The sequence below is a fragment of the Opisthorchis viverrini genome (assembly GCF_000715545.1).
Source record: "Opisthorchis viverrini unplaced genomic scaffold opera_v5_191, whole genome shotgun sequence".
Taxonomy (NCBI): domain Eukaryota; kingdom Metazoa; phylum Platyhelminthes; class Trematoda; order Opisthorchiida; family Opisthorchiidae; genus Opisthorchis; species Opisthorchis viverrini.
In genome coordinates this window covers 472766-495275 of record NW_008751847.1, presented here as the reverse complement: position 1 = coordinate 495275, position 22510 = coordinate 472766, and the positions used below count along the sequence as shown (strand labels likewise).

Below are 22510 nucleotides of genomic sequence, written 5' to 3'. Positions count from 1 at the left end.
TAATATGCAGGACTTGGTCGTCTTGTTTACGATAGGCCCCAACAGAGGAAAGACTGTTCGCGGGCTGTTAAAAACTTTTGAACAACTTTATGTATGGTGTGTTACATCCAGAACGTGTGCTGCGATATCTCGAATATTGTAGCGATTGCAAAACGATGCTGCCTGGAGCAGCACATCCAGTTGAAGGAGACCATCTTGAACGGGAGATTAAGCTGGACTCAGTTGGGACGGCCGTCGAAACTAAATTTGTGTACAACTAAGTAGTTGTCGAAATAGGTCCGATTTGGGTTTAAGTAAAACATGAGGTTAAGGGAAACTCGTGAACCGCGCCTACCTGATTAGCTCCAGGAAGGGCCAAACAGGTCGTGGGCTATCTTGATACCTTATGGGTAGCGTGCTTGCTTTTACAGAACTCTTCACCCACTTTGCGTGGACTGGGAGGCATCAGACAAATGTGGCAAGGCCAGTCATATGACACCCTGATGAACAGTTCCCGTTTGTGGTTGGTAACAACTTGTCATGATGACAATGTCATATGAAAATATGATTCATGCGCAATTAAATTCATCCTGAGAAAACAACAGTTCTGCACCTTAATTCGTTTGTTTGTCAATCGTTGAACTTAAACTCTCTAGTCTGTCTGTTGGCGTATTTTAGTAGACAGCGGCGGAGCGGTTTTCATACCATAATCAAGACACCTAAATACTACCACAGGGATGTAAGACGGCCTTTCTGAAAGCTGCTCACAGGCTGATGTATGATCCTGGGAATGCGAGGCATGGAAACGACGTCGTTGGCTATTTCCAATCCCAAAAGATGAGAGCAGCCCACCTCCTACTAATATGTTTTACAACCTACATTTTCCTGTATTTTTGCAGACAACGTGCAAGCCAGCTCAACTTTCTGACTTTGTTCAGTGCAGCTTCATGGGTGGCGGTGGTCGTAGCTCTGCTACTCCCCATACCTTATCTGCCCTATGCTGCTTTCGTAGGAATCTCGTTACTGGTGAGTCAGCTGATTAAAGCTAGTTTGTTTGATTACAAATTAGATTTTGATAGAGTAAGTAAATCGGCTAATGGCTATATACTGAAAGGGTAGCACCAGTGAATGTTTATTTAAAGCACGGTTTCACTAGCGAAATACACACATTTGCAAACTAATTTGGTTTTGCGAGATTCACCTAGAATCCAGCACATTCACTTGCCTGGAAGCATCCCAAACGAGAGATTCAGTTGGGTTCAAAGTGAGTCTCTCGCAAAACCAAATTAGTTTGAAAATGAGTGTATTTCGCTAATTTCGTACAATCTGGTTCCAAGTAGAACATAAGATTGACGGAAACTCGGGGACTGCGTCTACCTGATGAGCCCCAGGAAGGGCGAAACCAGTCGTGGACTGTCAACGAATTTTTAGCAACTTTATGAGTAGTGCATTACGAATACACGATTTCACTACTTCATCGAATCAGTATCAGGTTAATCGAAGAGGCTTCACTACTGCCCCTAAGAAGTGGCTCATCAGTGAAGTCACCATTGATTGAACACGTCCTTTGGACTCACAGCATCTTTCGGGAGATGGGTTTCTTGAACCAAACCGATTAGGATGACGAAGACCAGTATTTCGATGGACTAAAAAAGCAACGGTTTTGAACAATCGCTTCTGAAATCAACATTTCGTGCAAAGTGGGACTCGCGGATCCTATGTAGAACATGTCTTCAACAAGCTCATTATTTGAAAACGCTAAACCGCTTCCTCCACAGTGTGCTGACCCCATGAAGGTTTGCTTCAACTATCAGCCGTTAAAGGTATGCTGTGTAGTTTAAAGTATCTTGGTCCACCAGTTTCCATTGCTGCTACACTTAACAATAGACAGTACTAGGGAAATCTACCTGATCAGCTAGAGACTGCGACAAAATTACTGTCCCTAACAAAAAATCAGGAAACACATTCGGCTCTCGCTGAGGAGACCGTACTTCGGAAAACTGTACAGATAGTTGCTATGGCCGCGCTAACTCCATACTAATCATCGTGCTAGCATCTGTGGTGGGTTTGTTGGTTGTCGATCGGTTTGTCAAGCTTGTTCGATACTGAAGTATGCCGGAAAATCGACAGAAATATTGACACATTTACGCTGTCCTACCGAACATAACGGTAGCTATCAGTGACCAGCAGATGTGTTGAAACGGCTAAGACTAGCGACACAATAACTTCACGCAGGCACAGTCGATCAGTGTGCCGGATTTACTTCACCAGTTCTTGCTGCCACAACTGTTTTCAACAAATGTGGAATGAATAAGTCGCACTCTGGGTGTAATCAATTAACCAAATCTTTGATAGGTACTTTTCCCGCCTTCTTGGGGTTGAAAAATTGGACATCTACGAAATCTGGGAGATGATTGGCTATACGACCGCACTGCTAGTCAGTCTCCGTAAAAACTAGCATGTCCTAATTGAGCTCCATTCCGGAGAGTTCACCAGTCGGGGCTTTCGTCCTTTGGCGATAACTTTCATCTTCGGGTCGTTCGTGGTGCCAATTAAACGCAAGACTCCGTTCAAATTTTTTCTAAGTGTTTTACGTACGACGATAACCGAGAGTCTGGAATTAATTAAGCTTCTATTTTGATTTCAGGGCACCCTTCATTTCCTGTTTCTCGACCTCGGAGATGTAGATTTGCGCAAATTCTACGCCGGTAAATATTCAGAATACTCCGGGGCCAAGAATGGCAAGATCAACGAAAAAGTTGACCTCAAAATTCCTGGTGTAGTTCAACATGACTTTCCGGAGCATTACTCGACATATGACCAAGAGGGATTCAATTCATCCAGACAATCAACCGACTTGGAAGCAGGAGCGGATATTAGTGCATACAAACGACAATTAGATTTCAAAACAGACTACTGAAGAGTAAAGAAGTAGTAAGGCGCCAAACCAGGAGGCGTCGCTCTTTTGTTCTGTATCGGACATTCGAACTTATTATCGTCATCATCATTATTTTCTCCGTCATTGTTCCAACTCACTTTGTTTGTCTGAAAAATCATGCTAATATTTTATTCCCACGAACGCACATCAATAAAACCGAAGTTCCATGCCCCGTGAGCTTTTACTAAGGACCCCGAATGACGAAGACTGAAAACTCTTTACATTGACGGTTGACAAGAAAAACGGTCTTTCGTGGCCAGGTAAAAGGTCATCATAGTTGAAGAGTGTATTGGAAGGAATAGCCTCTCGGGTGAACAGGGAAACCCGAATAATGCAACCATATGCAAAGGTTGCTTATCGCATCTCCCAAACAACTGATATTGGAATGCTGGGAAACCAGACATGGAAATGCGGTAAACCCGGAAGTGGGGTTGGAAAGCAAAGATAAAATCGCGGTGAAAAATACAGGAGAATCGTACCTTGGTGGAGCGTAGCAAGTGGAGTGAAAACGAGGAACCTGACAAGCAGCGTTTTGTCAACCTGAGAATGTGCATCTGGCGTGTACAATAGGCAAACGAACTCCAGGTGTCGTTTTTGATTAGTACAAAGATGACTTGATACAAGTGGATGGAGTGAATACGGCTTGAAAACCATATACTACTAAGTGATCAGTCTGCACTGGGCAATTTCTGGGACAAATTCGCGGATCACATGATTCTGTTTGGACTGAAGGCCACAATTTGTCCGAGGACCGAAGTGGCAGGTGACGTAAGTTTATTACAAGAGGAATCCTGGGATCCCACTATGCGAAACCAGCACAAGACCATGTGGTATTTACTTCGAAATGTAAAGACGATTTCGAAGTACCTGTAAGTTTCATCCACGAAAGAATTCGCAACGGAGTTAAGTCTTTCGAGCCGCAAATTCATTGTCGGTATATCTTTTGGGAGAAAACCAGTTAACTCCATCCCAGTTCGTAGCTTAGTTGGTAACATGAGAAAGGCCACAGATTGAACACCTTCTTCTGGATCAGTCAACGTTGGACTAAACCTGAGCGGATATTAGACGCCAACCACTTGAATCACTAGGATTGCTGATTCGATGACCCCAACAGGAGACACACATACAGGACAATCAAGTCCAGAGAGATCGATACGTTGAAATAAAGCTAATGGGAGTAAGCTAGAGCGAAATGCTTACAGTATTGAGTAAGTTCATCCGCAACTTCCCCAGTGTAACCCAGACCCAACATCGATAATAATGACTGAGCAGACAAAATATAAGTGGAGCGGAAGTGACAACCAAAGACAGATTACGCTGATCTTGCATGGGAAGTTTCCACCATCAGGAATGCTCATATTCACGTGTCAATCTAGTCTATTTCTGAACAGACGGAATGTTCCGAGCTGTCACTGGTCTTCAGTCGTTGGTACAGTCTTTAACCCCAGAAGGCTATACCTCAGAGTGAAAACCGTTCCGATGAATCTGACTAAGCAGCTCAAGTGTCACACATTGAGTGAAATCGTTAGTGAATGGTTACTTCACCGAAACGACAGGGTTTAATTCTGCGCAATTTTTTCCTCTTGATCGATCAAGCAACCCAACCATCTCTGCCACAAATACGGAAACGACTGACTATCCCTGGACACCAGAACAAAGCGCTTGTTTTCAACCCAACACGGCTTCAGTGGCAAATGTTTATTGAGTGTGACATGGGGTCACGGTAATGTTCAAACAAGATTCACTGTTTTCATGAAGGGAACTACTCGCAAGGTTGCTGAAAACTACGACAGCCCACGACCGGTTTCACCCTTCTTGAGGCTCATCAGGTGGGCGCAGTCCCCGAGTTTCCGTCAACCTTATGATCTACTTGAACCCAAATTGCACTGTTTTCGAGAAATACACTCATTTGCAAATCAATTTGGTTTTCACGAGAGACTCAATTGAATCCCTCGTTTATGATATTTTAGAATAAGTATTATATTCACTGTTCCTTAGAAGAAACCGCCCCCGGTGGTCCAGACCTTAGACCTTTCCCTCTAATACCTTCCAGTATTTCTTCAGTATGTACCATCAACTCACAGTGCGCAACTTCCTGCGTCTTTTCCGCGCCCAATTCGGAGATTCACCCACAAACGACGCTATTCAGACCACTGAGCATATCAATGAACGTTTGAAATTAGAGGCATCCTGTATGAACTGCACTTCATTTCAGTCAGAGGGGAGACTCAGTTGGGATTATCGAATGCTTCGTTTAAAAGTTTCCGGAAGCTCTGTCAACAACAGCACAAGCAATAACCCACCGCTACGCACCACTACGCTCCCCAATAACACACTGATGATGTCACCTCGATTGGTGATCAAGCGTTTGCAATCAAATTGCCCAGCTCAGCGAACAAGCCAACGACCAGCTCTGTCAGTTTTTTCGCAACTTTTCCACCATTTGGTGCATTGACCTCGGGAGCAAGGAATTACTTCCGAAGGAAGTCTACGCACCGGAAGAGGTGGAAACGCTTTCTTCCGTGTGGTCAGTTGAATTTTTCAGCTCAATAATCATACTCCCAAATGCGGTGTTTCCAGCTGCTACAACTTCGTTTACCCAGGATAAGAAGAACGAGGGAATGAGAGCCATGCGTTAGAGGCGATGGCCACTCTACAGCAGGTACACTGTAATGCCAAGTTAACTAGATTGGGCAGCCGCACACACAACCACGCTCATCATAGAAAGCACTAAAAACTGAGCCTTTTAGAACAACAGATACTCTATGACCACAAGACACGATAGGTCGACTTACATTTCCGACGATAGTGACCAAAAGGAAAAGGAGTTCTGAGAACGAATGAATTAAAAATTTGCAAGATAACATAACGTTCGCGGTGGGTTGTTGGTCAATGAACAGGAGAACTTGAAGAGAAACAGAGAGTAGTGCTGCCTGAATGATCCACAAAGGTGTTCAGCCACGAGTATCACCGGCTTCACCGTTCACAAGCACCAAGGAATCTGCCGTCAGTTTGTGGTTCATGGGGACCGGGGTGGGTAATCCCAAAAGTTCGGAAACTTTGTTGCGAATCGGCCGAACCGTGTCGAGATTGGATTCCCTAAAAATGCGATAAACTAATTTAATGACGTTTCAACATTGAAAAATATGCTTTGTATAAATTGGGCAACTTTGCAAAGCTTCATGTTGGCGAAATCTGCCGACCCTGTTTATTGACCCAGAACTGTACGGTTAAAACAAGCCAGGTCTTAAACAAAGATAAACGGTACGGGCGCATGGTAACAACGAAGAACTGCCAAGAATGATTCACGATAATGAGAATATTCTCTCAATATCTGAGACCGAACTAGAAGGCAGCCTAACATTTGGTCCCTGTTTGTTTCCCGTTCAAAAGTTTTGCTTCATAACCGCGAACCATTATGCAGGTACAGGAGGTCTGGTCGCCAGATACCGGCTTCTGAGAAGAAAGTAGAATATGAAATGGAGGCGAAGTGTCGAGGATACAAGAGTATCATTGGAAAACGTCTGTGGTCTGGAGGTTTCGTATGATCGGTTAGGTTGGGGCCTTAGTTCCCCACCAGGAGATTAAGCAAATAAACACACAAACTGATAAGCAAACATAAATAAACAAATAAATGAATGAATAAATTGCTCAGCTGTAACACCCTTTCGGTGCCTAGCTGCTACGCCATCCGAAGGACGGCGTAGCAAGAGCTAAGATACTGTCAGATTGCCCAGGCCTAGACAGGAACAGTCAGGATGCAGAGGCTGGGTTCAAACCACGGACCTTTCGGTCGGTAAGTTTGCTAAGCAAATGGATTGAGTTGAAACAGTGTGGTTTCTAGAAACTGTTAACACAAAAACCACCACCTTTGGACAAGTACAGATTAGAATTATAAAGGATGGGACACATATGGTCGGGGTCGAAATGATATAAACGAGGAAACGGGAAGCTATCTGACTGTATGAATAGGAGCGCCGCAATACTCACCATATTGTTTCTGTTAACAGAACAACAATCTCATCGGTAGCTTCAGGATCCACCAATTCGTAAACCATGAGACATTCGTACAGTTTGGTTGCAGTGGATTTGCGGATCTAGGAAAGAGCAGGGTGGGTGGGAAGCCACTTAAAGTCAGTCCTATATGGAATCTAGCACATGCTTCAAAAGCGTCAACAGAAAAGTGAACACTGTGGGGTAAGTACATCGGAGTAAAACGCATATCGTAATTCGGAAAGAGCTATTGAGTACAGTGCGTTTGACTATTGAGTATTGCTTCAAAGTATTGGAGTACACAAGAAGTTAGATAACAGAAAGAGGAGCGATCATTGCGTTAAGATAACAGAAATGAGCAGAATGAATCGGTTGGGAGGAGGAATATGAGTACCGATAATTTGGCTGTTGTATCCCACCAAATTACTTCTAGTTAGATTTGATTGTTTGTTTCATGCTCAAATGGGACTAATAAGACTGTTACTTTTATTGAGGATGCTTGGCGCGGATGACTTGGTGGGTGACAGGTTGCGTAAATGGGGAGGGGTTTCGAAATTTCAAACATGGTGGAAATCTTGGACTCACCACTGGATAACGATGACCAAGGAGAACAAGCAGGAGTTTGGAGGCACGTGTGCGTATCGTCCCTTCAAACTGCAGCATTCCTCCTAGCCTGAGAACAACGGAAAAGCAGTAGGGGGAGTATAAATAGGTATGCTGCTCAGAGCTTGTAGGCGAAGGCGTTTAATCCCAAGTTAATCAGAGTAATTCGGGTAAAGATAGCAGCACATGGTTGAATGATCTGGACACGCACGTCACACTGGAGGCGTCAGTACTACATAGATAACGGATTCAAGTTTTGTGCAGCCATGTATCATGCAATCTTCGACCAATAGTGTACCACGGAGAGGATAAAATCATGCGCTTTTGGTTATGTGGAGTAAACTCATCAATGATCCATCGGTTTTCATCAAGGCTGTAGAACTTGAGGAGTGCGTAAACGTCGGGTCCAGGTTCTTGAAATTCACCAACCAGTGTCGTCCAATCAGCAAGTGGTGCAGTCGGTCGGTCTTGCCGATGCACAGAGCCTTATTACGTGACCAGGAAGAGGGCGATTCTACCGCACCCAGCGCCAAAAAATAGGCTCGGTGCTGTGAGAGAAGTTGCCATGGTTTCACATCACTCTGAATTTTCCTCCAAAATCAAGGAGTTCCATTGCAGCATTTTGGGCTTACTGACGTTCGAGTGAAGTGTGCTCGCAATCGGCTCAGTGGGACTCAAGCTTGCAATATCTGCTCGATAACACAGGTCTAACGGACACAAATTCGGACTTAGTCCCGTACTTCTCGTGGATGAAAAATAAGCAGGACCCAGACAGACAACGAAACACGATCTGCTCGATCGATTTTTCGTAGAAACTAAATCGTATGAATAGTAAAGACATCAGGCTAGGAAAAGTGGATATCTCATTCACTTACACATCAATCGCTGCTTTGATTCGAAGCACCTCCTTGGAAGACTTAGTTTCTTCCCAAATAAGATCGATCAACCGAACAAGAATTGGGCTGAGGCGAATTGGGGATGGAACAGAGACAGAGAGATTTATCTATTCGGTTTCAAAAGGAAGCGGTTACCGATCCGAATAAGATTTTCAACCGGTAAATCCTCAAAGTGGAAAATGTGCAAGATGGCACTACCACGCAAAACTTTTTCGTGGTATTATCAACCGAAAGTAAACCTGATGTGCACGCAAAATAAGTCCTGAACTCCACACCGTTACCAAAATACAGATATTCAAACAGGACAGTCATTACACATTAGGGCAAGGTGTTTTTTCAAAAGCCTGATACACAAGGCAGATTTTTTTGAAGTGTACTCACTTGCAAATGAAGCTGCTGAATATTCATGATATACTCCAACTGGATATGCTGAGTGAAAGTGCCTCATTTTTCATCTGGTACAATATTCGAGATGTTGCAATATATTTTCCTGACAGAACACACTACTCATAAGGCTGCCAAAGAGTTTTCAGCAACCCTATGAATAGTTTGTTCCGTCAAAGAAAAAAACCTGCTTTCACTTTTTCTATCTCAATCTATCTGCACTGAGAAGCGCATTTTCCCACAAGGGGAAATATCCACTAATCGCGCTCTACACTCAAAGGACAGCCCTAATCTTGGTGTTTGGTCGCAAGCCGATTAAAAGATGAAGTAATCACTTCGGGCGTTTTTGGCCTATTTCACGGTAGAAGTAGAACCTTCGGGCTTTGTTAGATCCATACTACTTCACAAAAGAGAGAGCGGAAAAATCTAATGTGCGCAAGAAAATGTAATTGAAAGGGGACGATATCGGACTACGACTCCTTTGAGTAACCAAAGAGAAAGCTTTTGGAATGATGGGCTAAAAACACACCCTTCTGACGAAGAGAGTGGATGGACGTAATTGGCGGACAGTGACTATCAGTACTGGCGCGATTAAAGTGTACCATCCTGACGTTCAACTATGTATGAATGATGTAAATTGCAGGCTGACATAGTAGTACAGTACCGGGATCATTTAGATCGTTTGTGGTTTTCAATATGTAAGACACCTTCTTGGTTCCGGTCTTTCTTTACAGTCTCAAACCACTAAGTAAAGCATTCTTCTTGGAACAGTGATGAAATTGTAACGGATTTTCTAACCTAGGACTCACCTTTCGCTGTCAGTTATGGAGGATATCACCGGGTCATTGAGAAGAAAATCAATAAACTTGAAGTAGGGCACTATGATTCTGAAAGGATGGGGTTGAGATGACTGCAAGTGTACAACGTACCGTTCCTCATGGCAGAACGTCTCAAAAACTTGCAAAACTACGCACAGAAACTCTTCTACAAATACTTTGTCGGACTCATGAAGCAACAAGTGGGATGTGAGTGCCTCTGAACTGCATAAGACCTGAAAGATGAAGATGTACAGGTTCACTAGTTGAATTCTCGTGGTTTGTTAACTCAGAAAGTGCATGATAAAACATCCAATTTGTACTACCACCAAAAATCCACATGAACTCTCAGCTGCTAGTATGCGGAAAAGGGTGGGCTGGACGTTTGTGCGGTGCTCTGAACGGATTTTCAGCTATGTGCTCCATCTGATCTATTCAAGGAATGTTTGACGCGCAACGTTATCGCTAGAACCATGCATTTTTAAGTCACTAGAGCACGAGCCCCATATACTTCGGACCGGTCGTTCGTTTGGTTCAGCTGACCAACCCCACTTTTCTATTCAACGTTATATGCTAACAAGAAAGTGAAAATCGTACAACAAAATGTAGACATTGCACAGAACAGTGTGAATTCCATATCCCTTGATTAGCCGATCACGTGTACGGAAATTGCTCCGCTGGGAGCTAAGTAAACATCTGACATTGCGTGTGCAGCAGTTCACATGCCCTCCAGGCTGACTCCCATTGAAACTAGTTTCCAAGAAACCAACTATTCATCCTTTCTTACCATTTCAGATACACAGAGATTGCAGGTATAGATTACTTTGCTTTTTTGAAGAAGCAGTAAAGTGGTCAAAGACGGAACAAACACTTCAACGATAAAACAAGCGGAACGTGATAAATGATACACACCAGACATTTGTGAGTACAGTATCGAACATTCAATGGTACAAGTCACTTTAAAAAACGTATACATAATACATGAATTCTGTGGACTAGTGGGTAACCTAGAAGTAAGCGCGAGGGAGTGGATAGGTTCAGTTCCAAGACATGGGTTCGATTTCACATGGAGAGGCTGTCGGTCTCATCCCCGCATATATTGGGCCAGAGATAAAGGAGGAAAAACCATATTATTTTGCAAACAAAGGATGCGGGAACCGGCGAGTAGTACTGAGATACATCAGCTTGAGTCTAGTTAGCTGTTAACTAAATCGGGGATTACGTGGCTACCGACAAACAGTCAAAGGTTTCGTCCGATTAGCTATCTATCCAGACAGAGGCCTGGAAAGTTCCAGTCCGTGGAAATTTACCAGATGTTTAAAGTAGGCGTGTGGTCCGATGTCAAAAGCCTAGGTTACACGAACGCTTTTGTCTTTATTGAGATTCACCAGGTCGGTGTATGGGAATCAGTCACGTGACCCTTTGATTAACAAAGTCAGGTTGGTTGGTGCACATGCGGCTCATAGGTTACAGGCTGTTAATCAAAAAGTGTCTGACCCCTCTAGATCTACCTGATGAGTCCCGAGGAAAAAGAACGCATTCGTGTAGCTCCGGATTTCGGCATCCGAGCACAACTTTAGCCACTTCATCCGGGTACTAAGGAAACTTGGCCAAGCGGCCGTGTTTCCGTACGACAGTGGCTTAACTAAAGTGCAGTTGGACTTGTGAAGATCCAGCCAATAATCCAAAAGCTGAAGGATAAATGAGTAATAGGTACAGAGAAGTCTAGCGGGTAACCTAGTCACCGGTTGAAAATAAGTAAGGAAACTGAGGTCATTCAGGGAGTGGCTGTATACTGAAGCGCGGAAAACCTGTTTATGCTAACGATAACAATCGAGAAACGTTCCACGCAAAAGACCCGTGGCACCGCCTTATTACTTGTGTGGAGCGGAAGTCCACAGTCAAGCCGTATAACTGGACCCTATGAGACATGTCGAATAAAAAGCCAAATTCGCACGTTTACCTGATGAAATCGGATCAGCTACAGTGCAAACTCGATCGTGGATTCAACCACTGACCGTGGATCCACTTTTCTATGACGCAGCCAGAAGTCACTTTAATTTCTATCATATTTTCGGTGCGAACACACTGAATACGGCATGTTTTGTGGTGCAAACAGAGTTTTCTAATGAAGTCACTACCTTGACGGAGTCCTATCAAGCAAGTGGGTGGAGGTGATAGCAACAGGGAGGACATAGAAAGTGACGATAGCCCTCTTGAAGTCTGAAAACGCAGCAGAGAGAAAAGGGGAAGTGCTTACGGTATCTTCCGTCAGCCCACCGACACTGACTGACAAGCCAAGAATCAGTCGAAAACGGAATTCTGGCAAATCCAAAAGGGGCACAAATTTTCGGAATGTCTGCTGTGCCGAACGCCACATTGTACTGTCGCATTCTTCTCTGTATGTGTAGGAATAGATGAATCAAGCAAAAACAGACTGTGAAACACCCAACATTCTCAGCGTGTCATGCAAGCAATAGTTCTTATTAAGTGGCGCAACCGATATAAAACAATGGAGCGCAGTTTGTGGCCATGCGCTTAATAATGCATAATAATGTTTGCAGTAATTACTAAAGGACCAAGACTGGATGAGTTCCTAGAGGGTTATCGGTCTGAATCGAGTGCAATCCGATGAAACCGTATGCGCCTTCGAACAGACAGCTTCTCAAGAGAACAGTTTAGGCGGAAAGTGTCTTCTAATGACAAAGACTCTCTAAAGAAGACTAGCTTTGATCAAACTCGTGGGTTTTTCTCTCTCGATCTCGCCATGTGGGGAATAACTGTGACCATGATTTTTGGACAATTGCCAGAAGAAAGGAGATATATGACCGAAGCACACCAAATCCATCGAAACTGATCCACAAATTGTGCAGCATGTCAACTAAACAACGACGAAGAGTGTACACGATCATGAATCAAAAGATGAAGATAAGCGTTCAGCGGTAATGCCCTTTCTGCGGCTAGGTGCCACGTCACCCGAAGGAAACAAGATGACTGGGATACTGATAGATTGTCCAAACCTAGGCAGAAGTCGAGATGCAGAGGTCGGTCCTCGGTCCTTCCGGCGGCCATAAGTCGATGGTGGTGGTTTGTGCCAACTTTATGGGAACTGCGTGGGAAGTGCTAAACTGAACATACAAATATCTGATATTTTGCCATGAGAGTGAACATGAGTTAGGAATAGCTTACCTTGGAAACAGTTTCTTCAATTGATCCGGATGTGGAATGTGCGGAATCGGTGGGCTAAAAGTCAGCGAAGCAGCAAGTGAGCGAACCAGTTCTATTCAAAGGGGGGATCTTCACTAAGTGTATTTAGTTGGTTGATTACAACAAGTTTATCGTTGGTGCGGCTTGAAAAAGCCGCGCCTAGAAAACGTTGGTGTGAAAAGGCATGGAAGGAATTTTCGCCAATTCCTACCCTGATACCGCTTGGTAAAGTGAACGAACACACAGAGAAACACAAAAACACAAAGCTTAAGCTCTTGGACCCTGTGGGTTTACACGACCAGCGGTGATGCATGCCCGACTGCCTCAAGATGAGTCTTCATCTAAATGACAACTGCGCAGTTTTACGAACTGTCGATTGACAGCCCAGTGCGAATATGGGGGCACACAATGCGAAAAGACACGTTAGCTAGGGCCTACTTCTCTACGGAAACGTTGTGTGTGTTCATGCATTAGCAAGACTGAGGGACCACCGTCCTCATCCGGGCATTACGCGGTCATTCTGAAAGAGGCCTCGCCAAAGTATTGTCATTGTTTTCGAACCAAGAGAATGTACCAGTTCCGCTAAATGACTCAACACCAATGAGAACTTCAATCCACATACTCGTAACTAGTCAGTCTTATGAAGATACATGGAAGCCTGCCCTTTGTTGGCTGTATAACCTACTGAGTGTGGAAATCCATTGAACACATTTGAATCAAGTATAGCTATGGTAGCGAGATTAAATACCGATTCTGCGCCCGATTGCAACTGCAGACGTTGGTATACCCTTCATTTATGCCTCCAACACAATCGGGGCTTAACACTACGGTGAATACACAGATGAAAGTAGGAAAGCCGAGGAAAGAGGAAAACGAGCGTTATTCAATTGACAAACTGTCCACTTGCATCCGAAACTTATGTACAGCGCACTTAGTCCGAGGTGTCTGGGGAGTTCGATACTAACAGACAGTGAGAATTCCCGACGGCACGTTTAACAGAAGTATATACGATCGAATGCACGACTATGAGACCGGGTGCATTCTTCAAGTTCACCTGACTGAAACATGTGGAAAAAGGGTTATATGCCACCCAGAGTTCACGGGTTAAAGAGGGCGGTTGCTAATAAGAAAGACTGGCTTACTCGTGATGCAGTATCGCTGCAAACGCTTGGCCAGCGACAGCACGGGTACGATCAATCTTCTCCACAGCCTGTTGCACAATACCGCATAGCGCTTCTTGAACTCTGACAGGATAGCGATACACAGGGAAAGACAGGAACAGGTAACTAACACCGTTTCTCCACGGTCTAGGAAAAATAACTGGACCTAAGGCCTCACAACGGAAGAGCAGATAACATTGCAATTGAAGTTTACTTCTCAAATAGAACAGTTTCCATGAACCGCGGAAAATCAAATGAACAAAACTGAAGGGCTTCGGGATATTGGGAACAGATACAAATATCCAACAGACTTACAGATTAGGCTGGATTACTTCAGTTGCTCCGCTGGTCACCAGAAACCCAAGGTATTGTTCCAGGCATTTCATACCGACTTCGCGAACCCTTTAAGGGGAAAAATAAACGAACATAGTAAGGCAGATGCACACATTTGACAGTGATCAGTTGGGGTGGTAGGGCAACCGCAAGCGCACCACTGCTTTAAATCCCTATCAACTCGGTTGGTTAGAATAGAAGGCAGAAAATTGCACCAGTTGATGGAATTGAGGTCGGCTAGTAAAGTCCACTTCAGAAGGACAGAAAATATCATATTAAAGACATATGAACCAATCAGACTGAAGTTTAGGGCCATTTGTTTTACGCACAAGCCAGAGTTGTTGACCGGCATAATGTTTCGAAAGGTCGTTGCCCGCTGACCACCGCTCGTTCGCTCAGTGTAATCGCCGCTTCACGGGCAGAATTCGGTGTAGAAGTCGACTCCTCGAAGACTGGAAACCACCCCGGTCACCGAAAGACCGAATTCCAGCTCACTTGAAAGCGAACAACACTTTGAAAAAAGAAAAAAACTGTCAAAATACTGCGACTTCCCAGGTATAATCAAAGTCTGCTCGGGTAGCGCAATCTCAGCGATTAGGAGGAGTTTAATTATGATGGTTGGGATACTATACGACGGGGGATGAAATTTACCACTCGGTAGTGAACTCCCAACGGTATTTTTGTGTGGATCTCAGATACCAGCCATGGACTACCATAACTGATGAACGTTTCATTGAGATTGTTTCGACCGGATGGGATCTTCGAATTCGGACACTTGAATAAAATGATAAAAACCACTATCCAGAAGGCGTTAATTCGAGCTCCATTTCGGGGAGCATTTTCAAACCTCATAGAGAAAGATCATCTCTGGTTTCCGGTAAAGCTAGTCACACTGGCTTCAAAGTTCTCCATACCTTTATCATCCTTTAGTAACTGAAATTGAACTTTACCAATGACCTTGAGTGGATTTTGGTCGCTAAACACTAGAACAACCACAGCTGTTTACAGAAAACACTGGTCCCATGACATGCATCCCCCCGTAAACACTGCACCAGATGCAAACGATAGAGAACAAGATAAAAATTAGTATTGTCGCCTAGCAACGTACAACATAAGAAGGCTGCAATTATCCGCAGACAATGGATGGATTGCCATGACAACCTCCATTTGGGTTATTTATCACATGTAGGACAATAGAGCCGGATTATCCAGATGTCAAAATGTATCCGACATATTCAGATGGATTTTAATTGTTCCTGTTGTTTACGAACGGAGGGGAGGAGCACGCAGTTCTGAAGCTCAGGGCACAATGAGAATGCGGCAGTCAGTAAGAAAGTCTAGAGGAATGAATAGGTTGCTCTTTCGAAGCCGCATACCCACATTTTGCTCCTCGGTAGCCAAAAGGCCGGCAGTTCAAAAACACACTCAAATAAATACGAGTAAACCGAATGGTTGTAGTTAAATGCGAGGAAAGTGCTTGTCCTTCCATGGAATAGTTTAATCTCAAAGGGGGCTCATCAAAATTAACTCCAGACAATCCACACTGTTTCTTCTGGGTAAACTGGAAGTCCTGGCAAACTAGAAAAATCGCTCATCTGCAGCACCCTTCCGGTGCCTAGCTGCATGCGACCCGAAGGCTGCAATTATCCGCAGACAATGGATGGATTGCCATGACAACCTCCATTTGGGTTATTTATCACATGTAGGACAATAGAGCCGGATTATCCAGATGTCAAAATGTATCCGACATATTCAGATGGATTTTAATTGTTCCTGTTGTTTACGAACGGAGGGGAGGAGCACGCAGTTCTGAAGCTCAGGGCACAATGAGAATGCGGCAGTCAGTAAGAAAGTCTAGAGGAATGAATAGGTTGCTCTTTCGAAGCCGCATACCCACATTTTGCTCCTCGGTAGCCAAAAGGCCGGCAGTTCAAAAACACACTCAAATAAATACGAGTAAACCGAATGGTTGTAGTTAAATGCGAGGAAAGTGCTTGTCCTTCCATGGAATAGTTTAATCTCAAAGGGGGCTCATCAAAATTAACTCCAGACAATCCACACTGTTTCTTCTGGGTAAACTGGAAGTCCTGGCAAACTAGAAAAATCGCTCATCTGCAGCACCCTTCCGGTGCCTAGCTGCCATGCGACCCGAAGGGAGCACGAGGGCTTGGATACTGCCAGGTTGCCCAAGCCTAAACAGGGATGCAGAGATCGGTCAGTGAATTCGCGCTTTAACCACCGAGCCATCTCGCCTCTGATGAAGTAGACGGATCCAGATCAAAGCCTGAGTATGTATACACCTACCGATCAGCAATACAGCGCAGCCTTTTCAGAACACACACAATGGCCCATTCATATTGCGAAGGGAGATATGGTGTGCACTGATAAGGCGATGCGCTTCTGAAAAGAGCCAAGGAGACGGTCTGGAGATATACCATTCTAACGGGTGACGAAGAAGGAGCCTAAGGGACTTGAGGGAGGCAGCCTATCAAGAGGGAGACAACTGTATTCCAGCTGTATCGTATACGGTAGATTGTTTTTGAGAGAAAAAAAATAAAACAGGAATCGGTTTTACCTTAACTTAACTCAGAAGCACTGACAAGTGTGTGCATACGGATGACTACATCTAACCAGCATAGGTTTCAGATTTTGTAAGTCATGAGTAGACCAAAAATCGATCATATTTCCGCAAGTCAACGATCAGGAGGCTCTGTTCAAGATTACGTTATCCTACTTGGAATCGAATAGAGAAAAGTTGCGGGAAAATATCACCGCACAGAAGAAAAGCCAACTGAAAGCAACATCTTGATGTGGGCGAGCTGAAGGAAATGGTCAAGCTACAGTCTTTTCAACACAAATCGACACTGGGAATGGGTGGACACGCGTACAACCTAGAAGAACATTGGTCTTGTAACGGGCGGCAATCAGCGTTCCGGACTACATCAAGCGTTTAGTGACTTCGTGGGTATCAGACGAACGCTTCCATTCAACCATGAGTCAGCTCGAAATCAGTGCACTATGCGTGAACTTGCATGTGAATTGGGGCAATGGTACTTGCGTACGGATGTACATTGGGTATTAACATCTCATAAGAACATGTGGTGGCAGCAACGTACAAACAGTGCAGAAATATGACACCACGTGCTACGCGACGGGATGATATCGGAAGCATATCCTACAACACCCCAAAAGCAGCCCTACTTTCTCTACCATATTATGACGGTCGAACTTCAAGCTCCACTTGGCTCGTATATAAGGCAAGACGACTCCAGGGTTGTTGACGAGCCTCCGGCGATCCATGTGTCGTCCAAAATCTCTTTCGACCAGCTAAGGTCTGTGCTCCTCGTCTCCGGGTTTCGGATCTTCAAACCTACCTCATCCATCCAATATAGCCTTCATACATGCTACACTACTAACCCGTCTGCTGCAAGGTCGAGGCACTCGATTCATGTCATTTGGTTCATTTCGCGAGGTCACATTCGCACGAAACGGTTCTATTCTATTCACTATACTGGATATCCAGCCAGACTAATAATCTTTCTTGAGTACCTTGTGAGCTTACACAATGCGCACCTTCGAAACATCGACCGTTCACGAACACACATCCAGCTCCAAAGATGTTCAGACTGAAATCAGACTTTTTATTTGCATAGTCCGATTGGGAACGACAATAAGGAGAAAACAGGGCCGTTGTACGGAGAGAGACGAATGCGGCGGAATCGTTGTTCTGAGGCTAACGTTCGAGGATGACATGCACAGGATATATTTTTACCCCAGCGGCAAGCTACTGTGACTAAATAAAGTAGTATCGAAACGAAAGACATTTCCGAGGCTATATCTGTCAGCGCCTCCGGAGGTGATGGATTCCCTTCCGAAGATTGTAGGTACCCTTCACGCAACATCAGTAAACGACTTTTTAAAACTGTCGAAATTGTGGTAACTTTAAAAACGTCCCTTTTTCATGCCATTATGCCACCGTATCTCAATTCCACCAATACTTATGAGTGTTGCATCCAAGAGAACGTATTGATTACTCCATGAGCTAGATAGCTTTCATGCACGCTATCTCATGGGTTTTACTCCCCTATCTCGTTTCGAAAATCACACTCGTAGGAATTTTTGCTCAACCTCAAACTGCTGAATTCAAACAACGCCGAAATAATGTGCCGAAATATTGGTGGAAGGAAGAAGGCCTTCGCTGCGAAGTTATTTATTAGAAAACGGCAACTGAACATCTACAGGCTATTGGACAGAGAAGCAAAACTCTCATATGCATCTTGTTTACAAAAACCGAATACCCATCTTCTCCTTGAAAGCGTATTCCTGAACTTTCCTGGATATTCACTGAAGGGTGCTCAAATCCAAGAAAATGCTACAAAGCGACTCCACAAATTCCGTAATAGATCTCACTTTCCAAGAGACGCAAAGCGGATCTACGAGAAAACCTAATACTCGCATGCTCCCCAGTCAGTAGTATCACCGTTACATGGCTCGGTTGTTCATGTGGCTGTTCTCTGAGCTTGCCAACTGACTTGCAAACGTTTTGTCACCACCCAACTGCGCACTGATGATGTCTCCTCGTATGGGGACGAAACGTTTTTAAGTCGATTGCCAAGTCAGCGAACAGATCAACAGCCACCTGACCAACAAACAATAGACGCCAAAATCACTGATAACAAACTACGAAATCTTATTTTTAAAAATGCCCTTGAAATAACTCACAGAAAACTGTCATCCTAGTGTCTGCATCCGTCAAAGAATTCGGTTTTCCAAGGTAACGTTTTCAGTAGCACAGTTAGGAACGCAAGTTTTATTCACCTCCCCAGGAGCAGATCTTGTGTAGATTTTAACCATACAATGGGGCTTCGAAAATCCACCTGGGTTTACGTGTATTCTACCTCCAGTATCATTTGAAAAGATGAGCATGTTACGATAAGCCTGTATCACACGACGAATAGAACCAAAAAGTGTTGGGGATGAGAAAGAAAAGCTCAGTGGTGATCACAGCTCATAAATCAGCAAATAGTGGCGAGGGATGTTCTGTTTGGAACTTGAGGCCATCATTCAACTCGGTCAACAAATAACTCGGAAGCTAAGTAGACGTTGGTTTGTGGTTTATAACCTTCGCCACTCAAAGCTGCAATGTGGCCTGTGAAAAACGTGGGTCGATTAAAGTCTTTCTTGGGGAGTAGACTCTCCCACAGAAACTCTAGGAAGGTGAAGGTTGTCTCTCACTCTAGAGACAGGATCGTCATCATCATCGGTTGGTGATTCTCGATTCGGATGGAGATATTGTGCTTGGATAGACTATTGTAACTGATACAATTATTCAGGTAGATAAATTTCCCAATATATCGATCATCATCAACAGAGACAGCAATATCAGAATATTTTGATCGAGTTTAGGCTTGGCCCTAACCAGTCTTGCAACAGCACTCTACAATTTGCATACCAAATCGTGAGACAGAATTGTGCGGACCATCTGATGTTGCTGTAATGTCTTTTTAAGATGTATGACCATGCTCAAGACTTATATACGTGTTTCAGAAACACAACACACATCAATTTCAAAAAAATGAGATCTGAACAGGTTTGACGCGGAGCACGGACTTTGAAAGCTCCTAGATGGAAAGGACCTCGTGGATGTGGCAAAGTGCGGAGTGCATACGGCACATCCACCCAAGGATCCAGCAACGTTTGCTTGCATGGTGAGGGGTTTGGAAAAGGACATTGTTGGACAAAGAACCGCGTGGGCAAACGATACTTTCCGGCTGTCCTAGCCTAGGAAGATTCTTTTTGCCGACGGACACACGGAGAGTGAAATGTGAAAGAGCTGATTCCGTTCTAGGCATTTTAGAATGCATGAGTAGTTTGCTATGCATGTTTCAGAGACAAGCGGCACATCAATTTTAAGACAGTATAAGGTTTGTGCCGGCATTGGCTGTTTGCCCATTTGACATAGAGCAAGAACGTTGAAAGCACTTCGTTTATTCATTATTTATTTTGTTTATTGGGTGTTTTGTTCAGACCAAACGCAAAGGTGATCGCGGTCGAAGGTTGGGTGATCGGAGTGTGCGGTCTTTAGGGTTGACCATTTTCAAACCATTCTCCCTCGAGGGAAGGCAACAACACCGCTAATCGCCCGGTGAAATCATCTTACTGCCTTTACATTCCCATCGCGGATAAAAGTAGGACTTTATCCCCAGACTGCCTCATAATACGATTGCTCGCAGTAGAGCAGTTCGCTGCTCTCTGTTTGCATACTACCTTGTGGTTTTTTGGTATGGTCGCAACTTTTGGAACGAAAACTCAGCCAGTGTAGCCTACTGAATCACTTTAAAATTCGCACCCAACCACCACATCAAAATAGCAGTTGTAGACTTCACTAGAAGCGGTCTTTCGTCGGACGGCCGCTCACTGAAAAGACTACTGCAGCTATCCGTCTTCAAAAGCTTAAGGAATCAAAGAAGCTTTTTTTCGAGATAGACTGTATCCTTGCGCTGCATTTTGTAAACATCTAACTCGTATTCCAGCAGATTGCATCCATGAACTTCGAATGCAACTCCCATAAAGGGAGCTCTTGAACGCAACTCTGTTCAGCTTCCGAAAGAAACAAGTTACCAATGCACAATCACGAAGCTATGCTGACTAGTGTCACGAAACAGGAAGCGAGATAAAAAAAAGACAACGTTACACTGGAACACTTTGGATACAAAAGAACCAGAACCAATACATGAAATTGCTTACAGAGAGCCAATATCCCCTCGAGAGTCTACCGTGTAGTCGGATAAGGCCCGGAGCAATACGTTGCCGATCGACTGAAGGACCACTGTGTTCAATTCAGGATGCTGTGATCCAAGCTCCATACAAATGCTGTAATGAGAGAGGACGCAAGGTTAGGGATTTGATCAACGTATTTTCGCTAACGATGTCATGGACAAGGCCATATACGACGTCAAATCCCCCGCCGTAAAAATCAATGATCGGAAGATGATGGAGTGACAAAACAAAATTTGTTTGAAGAAAATGTTTACTTTTTTTAAAACAAAGATACATCCGTGTTTTGAATCGTTTGACCGTTTTTGAACATTTTATGTAACTGAGGTGCTTTGTACGGTACGCTCTGACGGATGTGTGTCTGATGAAGTCAGTGCAAGAATCTCAAAGGCTCGAATCACGTTTGCTAATTTACGTCACTTGTGGTGTCAAAAGGGCACTTCACTAGATTTTAAGGGTCGTGTGTACCAGGCTACAGTAAGGGATGTGTTATTGTATGGGTGCGAGACATGGCCTCTGCGGACAGATGGTGTGAGGCGTCTTCAGATTTTCGACCACCGATGCCTCAGAAGCGTTGCTGGTGTCGGATGGTGTCAGCGTGTTAGTAACGAGGTGATTAGAAAGCAAGTATTTGATTGTGCTGCTGGTACTACAATTTGGGAAAACATCCAGCACCACCGACTACGATGGCTCGGTCATGTGCTACGCATGCCGAAACACTGGCTACCGAGACTAGGGTTGTTCTCCGTGCCTCCTCCAGAATGACGCAAACCGCGGGGTGGACAGCACATTACTTGGCAGAAAGGCATGAAAGAGATAACGAAGAGTTTGGTTGTTTTTGGTGTTGTACGCCTTCCAGGATGGGGTCCCTGTGGCCCCGCCTGTCTTTGGCTGGAGACGTTGCAAGAAATGGCGGCTAATCGATGTCAGTGGCGTTCGTTCTGTCACTTTCTTTCCAGATTGTCTGATTGAGCGGTTGGAGGTGTAGGCACCTCAGAATGTTTGACATAAGCCAGCACTAGGTCTCCTCCCTCACTCACTTTTTTCTCTCTCCACGTGTCCCAAGGACCATCATTCAGAAGTACACATCGAACGAAGAGAAAAAGTCGGAACGGGCCTTCAAGTGGGAAAACCCTTTTAAACCTACTATTAATGTAAATATGACTGCGTCAGCAGCCGGAGTACATTTTGCAACAAATAGACAAAATAACGACTGAAAAATTCGAACATTCCCTAATATTAAGCCATAAGCAGCTTGGAAGGAAGAATAATTCACAGTTCTTCACTATAGATTGGCTTCACTCACAGGATGAACTCTCGACCTAAAAATGGTGAGGCCGGGTCCCACCAGCGCTGGGTGGGTCGATGAAAATGTTTTTCACGCTTTGTGATTTAGACTGACACATTTTAACATGCTATGATATA

At 44.3% G+C, this 22510-nt stretch overlaps 3 protein-coding genes across 3 annotated transcripts in view; 2 read left to right on the top strand and 1 right to left on the bottom strand.

The window, feature by feature from the left end:
* The window catches only part of T265_14420 (hypothetical protein), a gene marked incomplete at both ends in the record, with an annotated part of 34827 nt that extends 31928 nt beyond the window's left edge, over window positions 1-2899 (top strand). Inside the window, 2 exons of the mRNA XM_009173548.1 lie at window positions 879-1005; window positions 2627-2899. Coding sequence (XP_009171812.1) covers window positions 879-1005; window positions 2627-2899 — 400 coding nt within the window. The remainder of the gene's footprint in view (window positions 1-878; window positions 1006-2626) is intronic.
* A 2818-nt stretch (window positions 2900-5717) lies between these two features.
* T265_07878 (hypothetical protein) overlaps window positions 5718-22510 on the bottom strand; it is a gene marked incomplete at both ends in the record, with an annotated part of 38369 nt that continues 21576 nt past the window's right edge. Inside the window, 11 exons of the mRNA XM_009173528.1 lie at window positions 5718-6016; window positions 6908-7014; window positions 7496-7583; window positions 8389-8475; window positions 9603-9680; window positions 9723-9844; window positions 11869-12007; window positions 12798-12851; window positions 13958-14059; window positions 14291-14377; window positions 21056-21181. Of these exons, the coding sequence (XP_009171792.1) occupies window positions 5872-6016; window positions 6908-7014; window positions 7496-7583; window positions 8389-8475; window positions 9603-9680; window positions 9723-9844; window positions 11869-12007; window positions 12798-12851; window positions 13958-14059; window positions 14291-14377; window positions 21056-21181 (1135 nt within the window). The remainder of the gene's footprint in view (window positions 6017-6907; window positions 7015-7495; window positions 7584-8388; window positions 8476-9602; window positions 9681-9722; window positions 9845-11868; window positions 12008-12797; window positions 12852-13957; window positions 14060-14290; window positions 14378-21055; window positions 21182-22510) is intronic.
* On the top strand, window positions 6597-12682 carry T265_14419 (hypothetical protein; the record flags this gene model as incomplete). Its single annotated transcript, XM_009173547.1, has 2 exons — window positions 6597-6713; window positions 12506-12682. Coding segments are annotated over 2 exons (294 nt in total), but the record flags the coding sequence as incomplete, so codon positions are not given.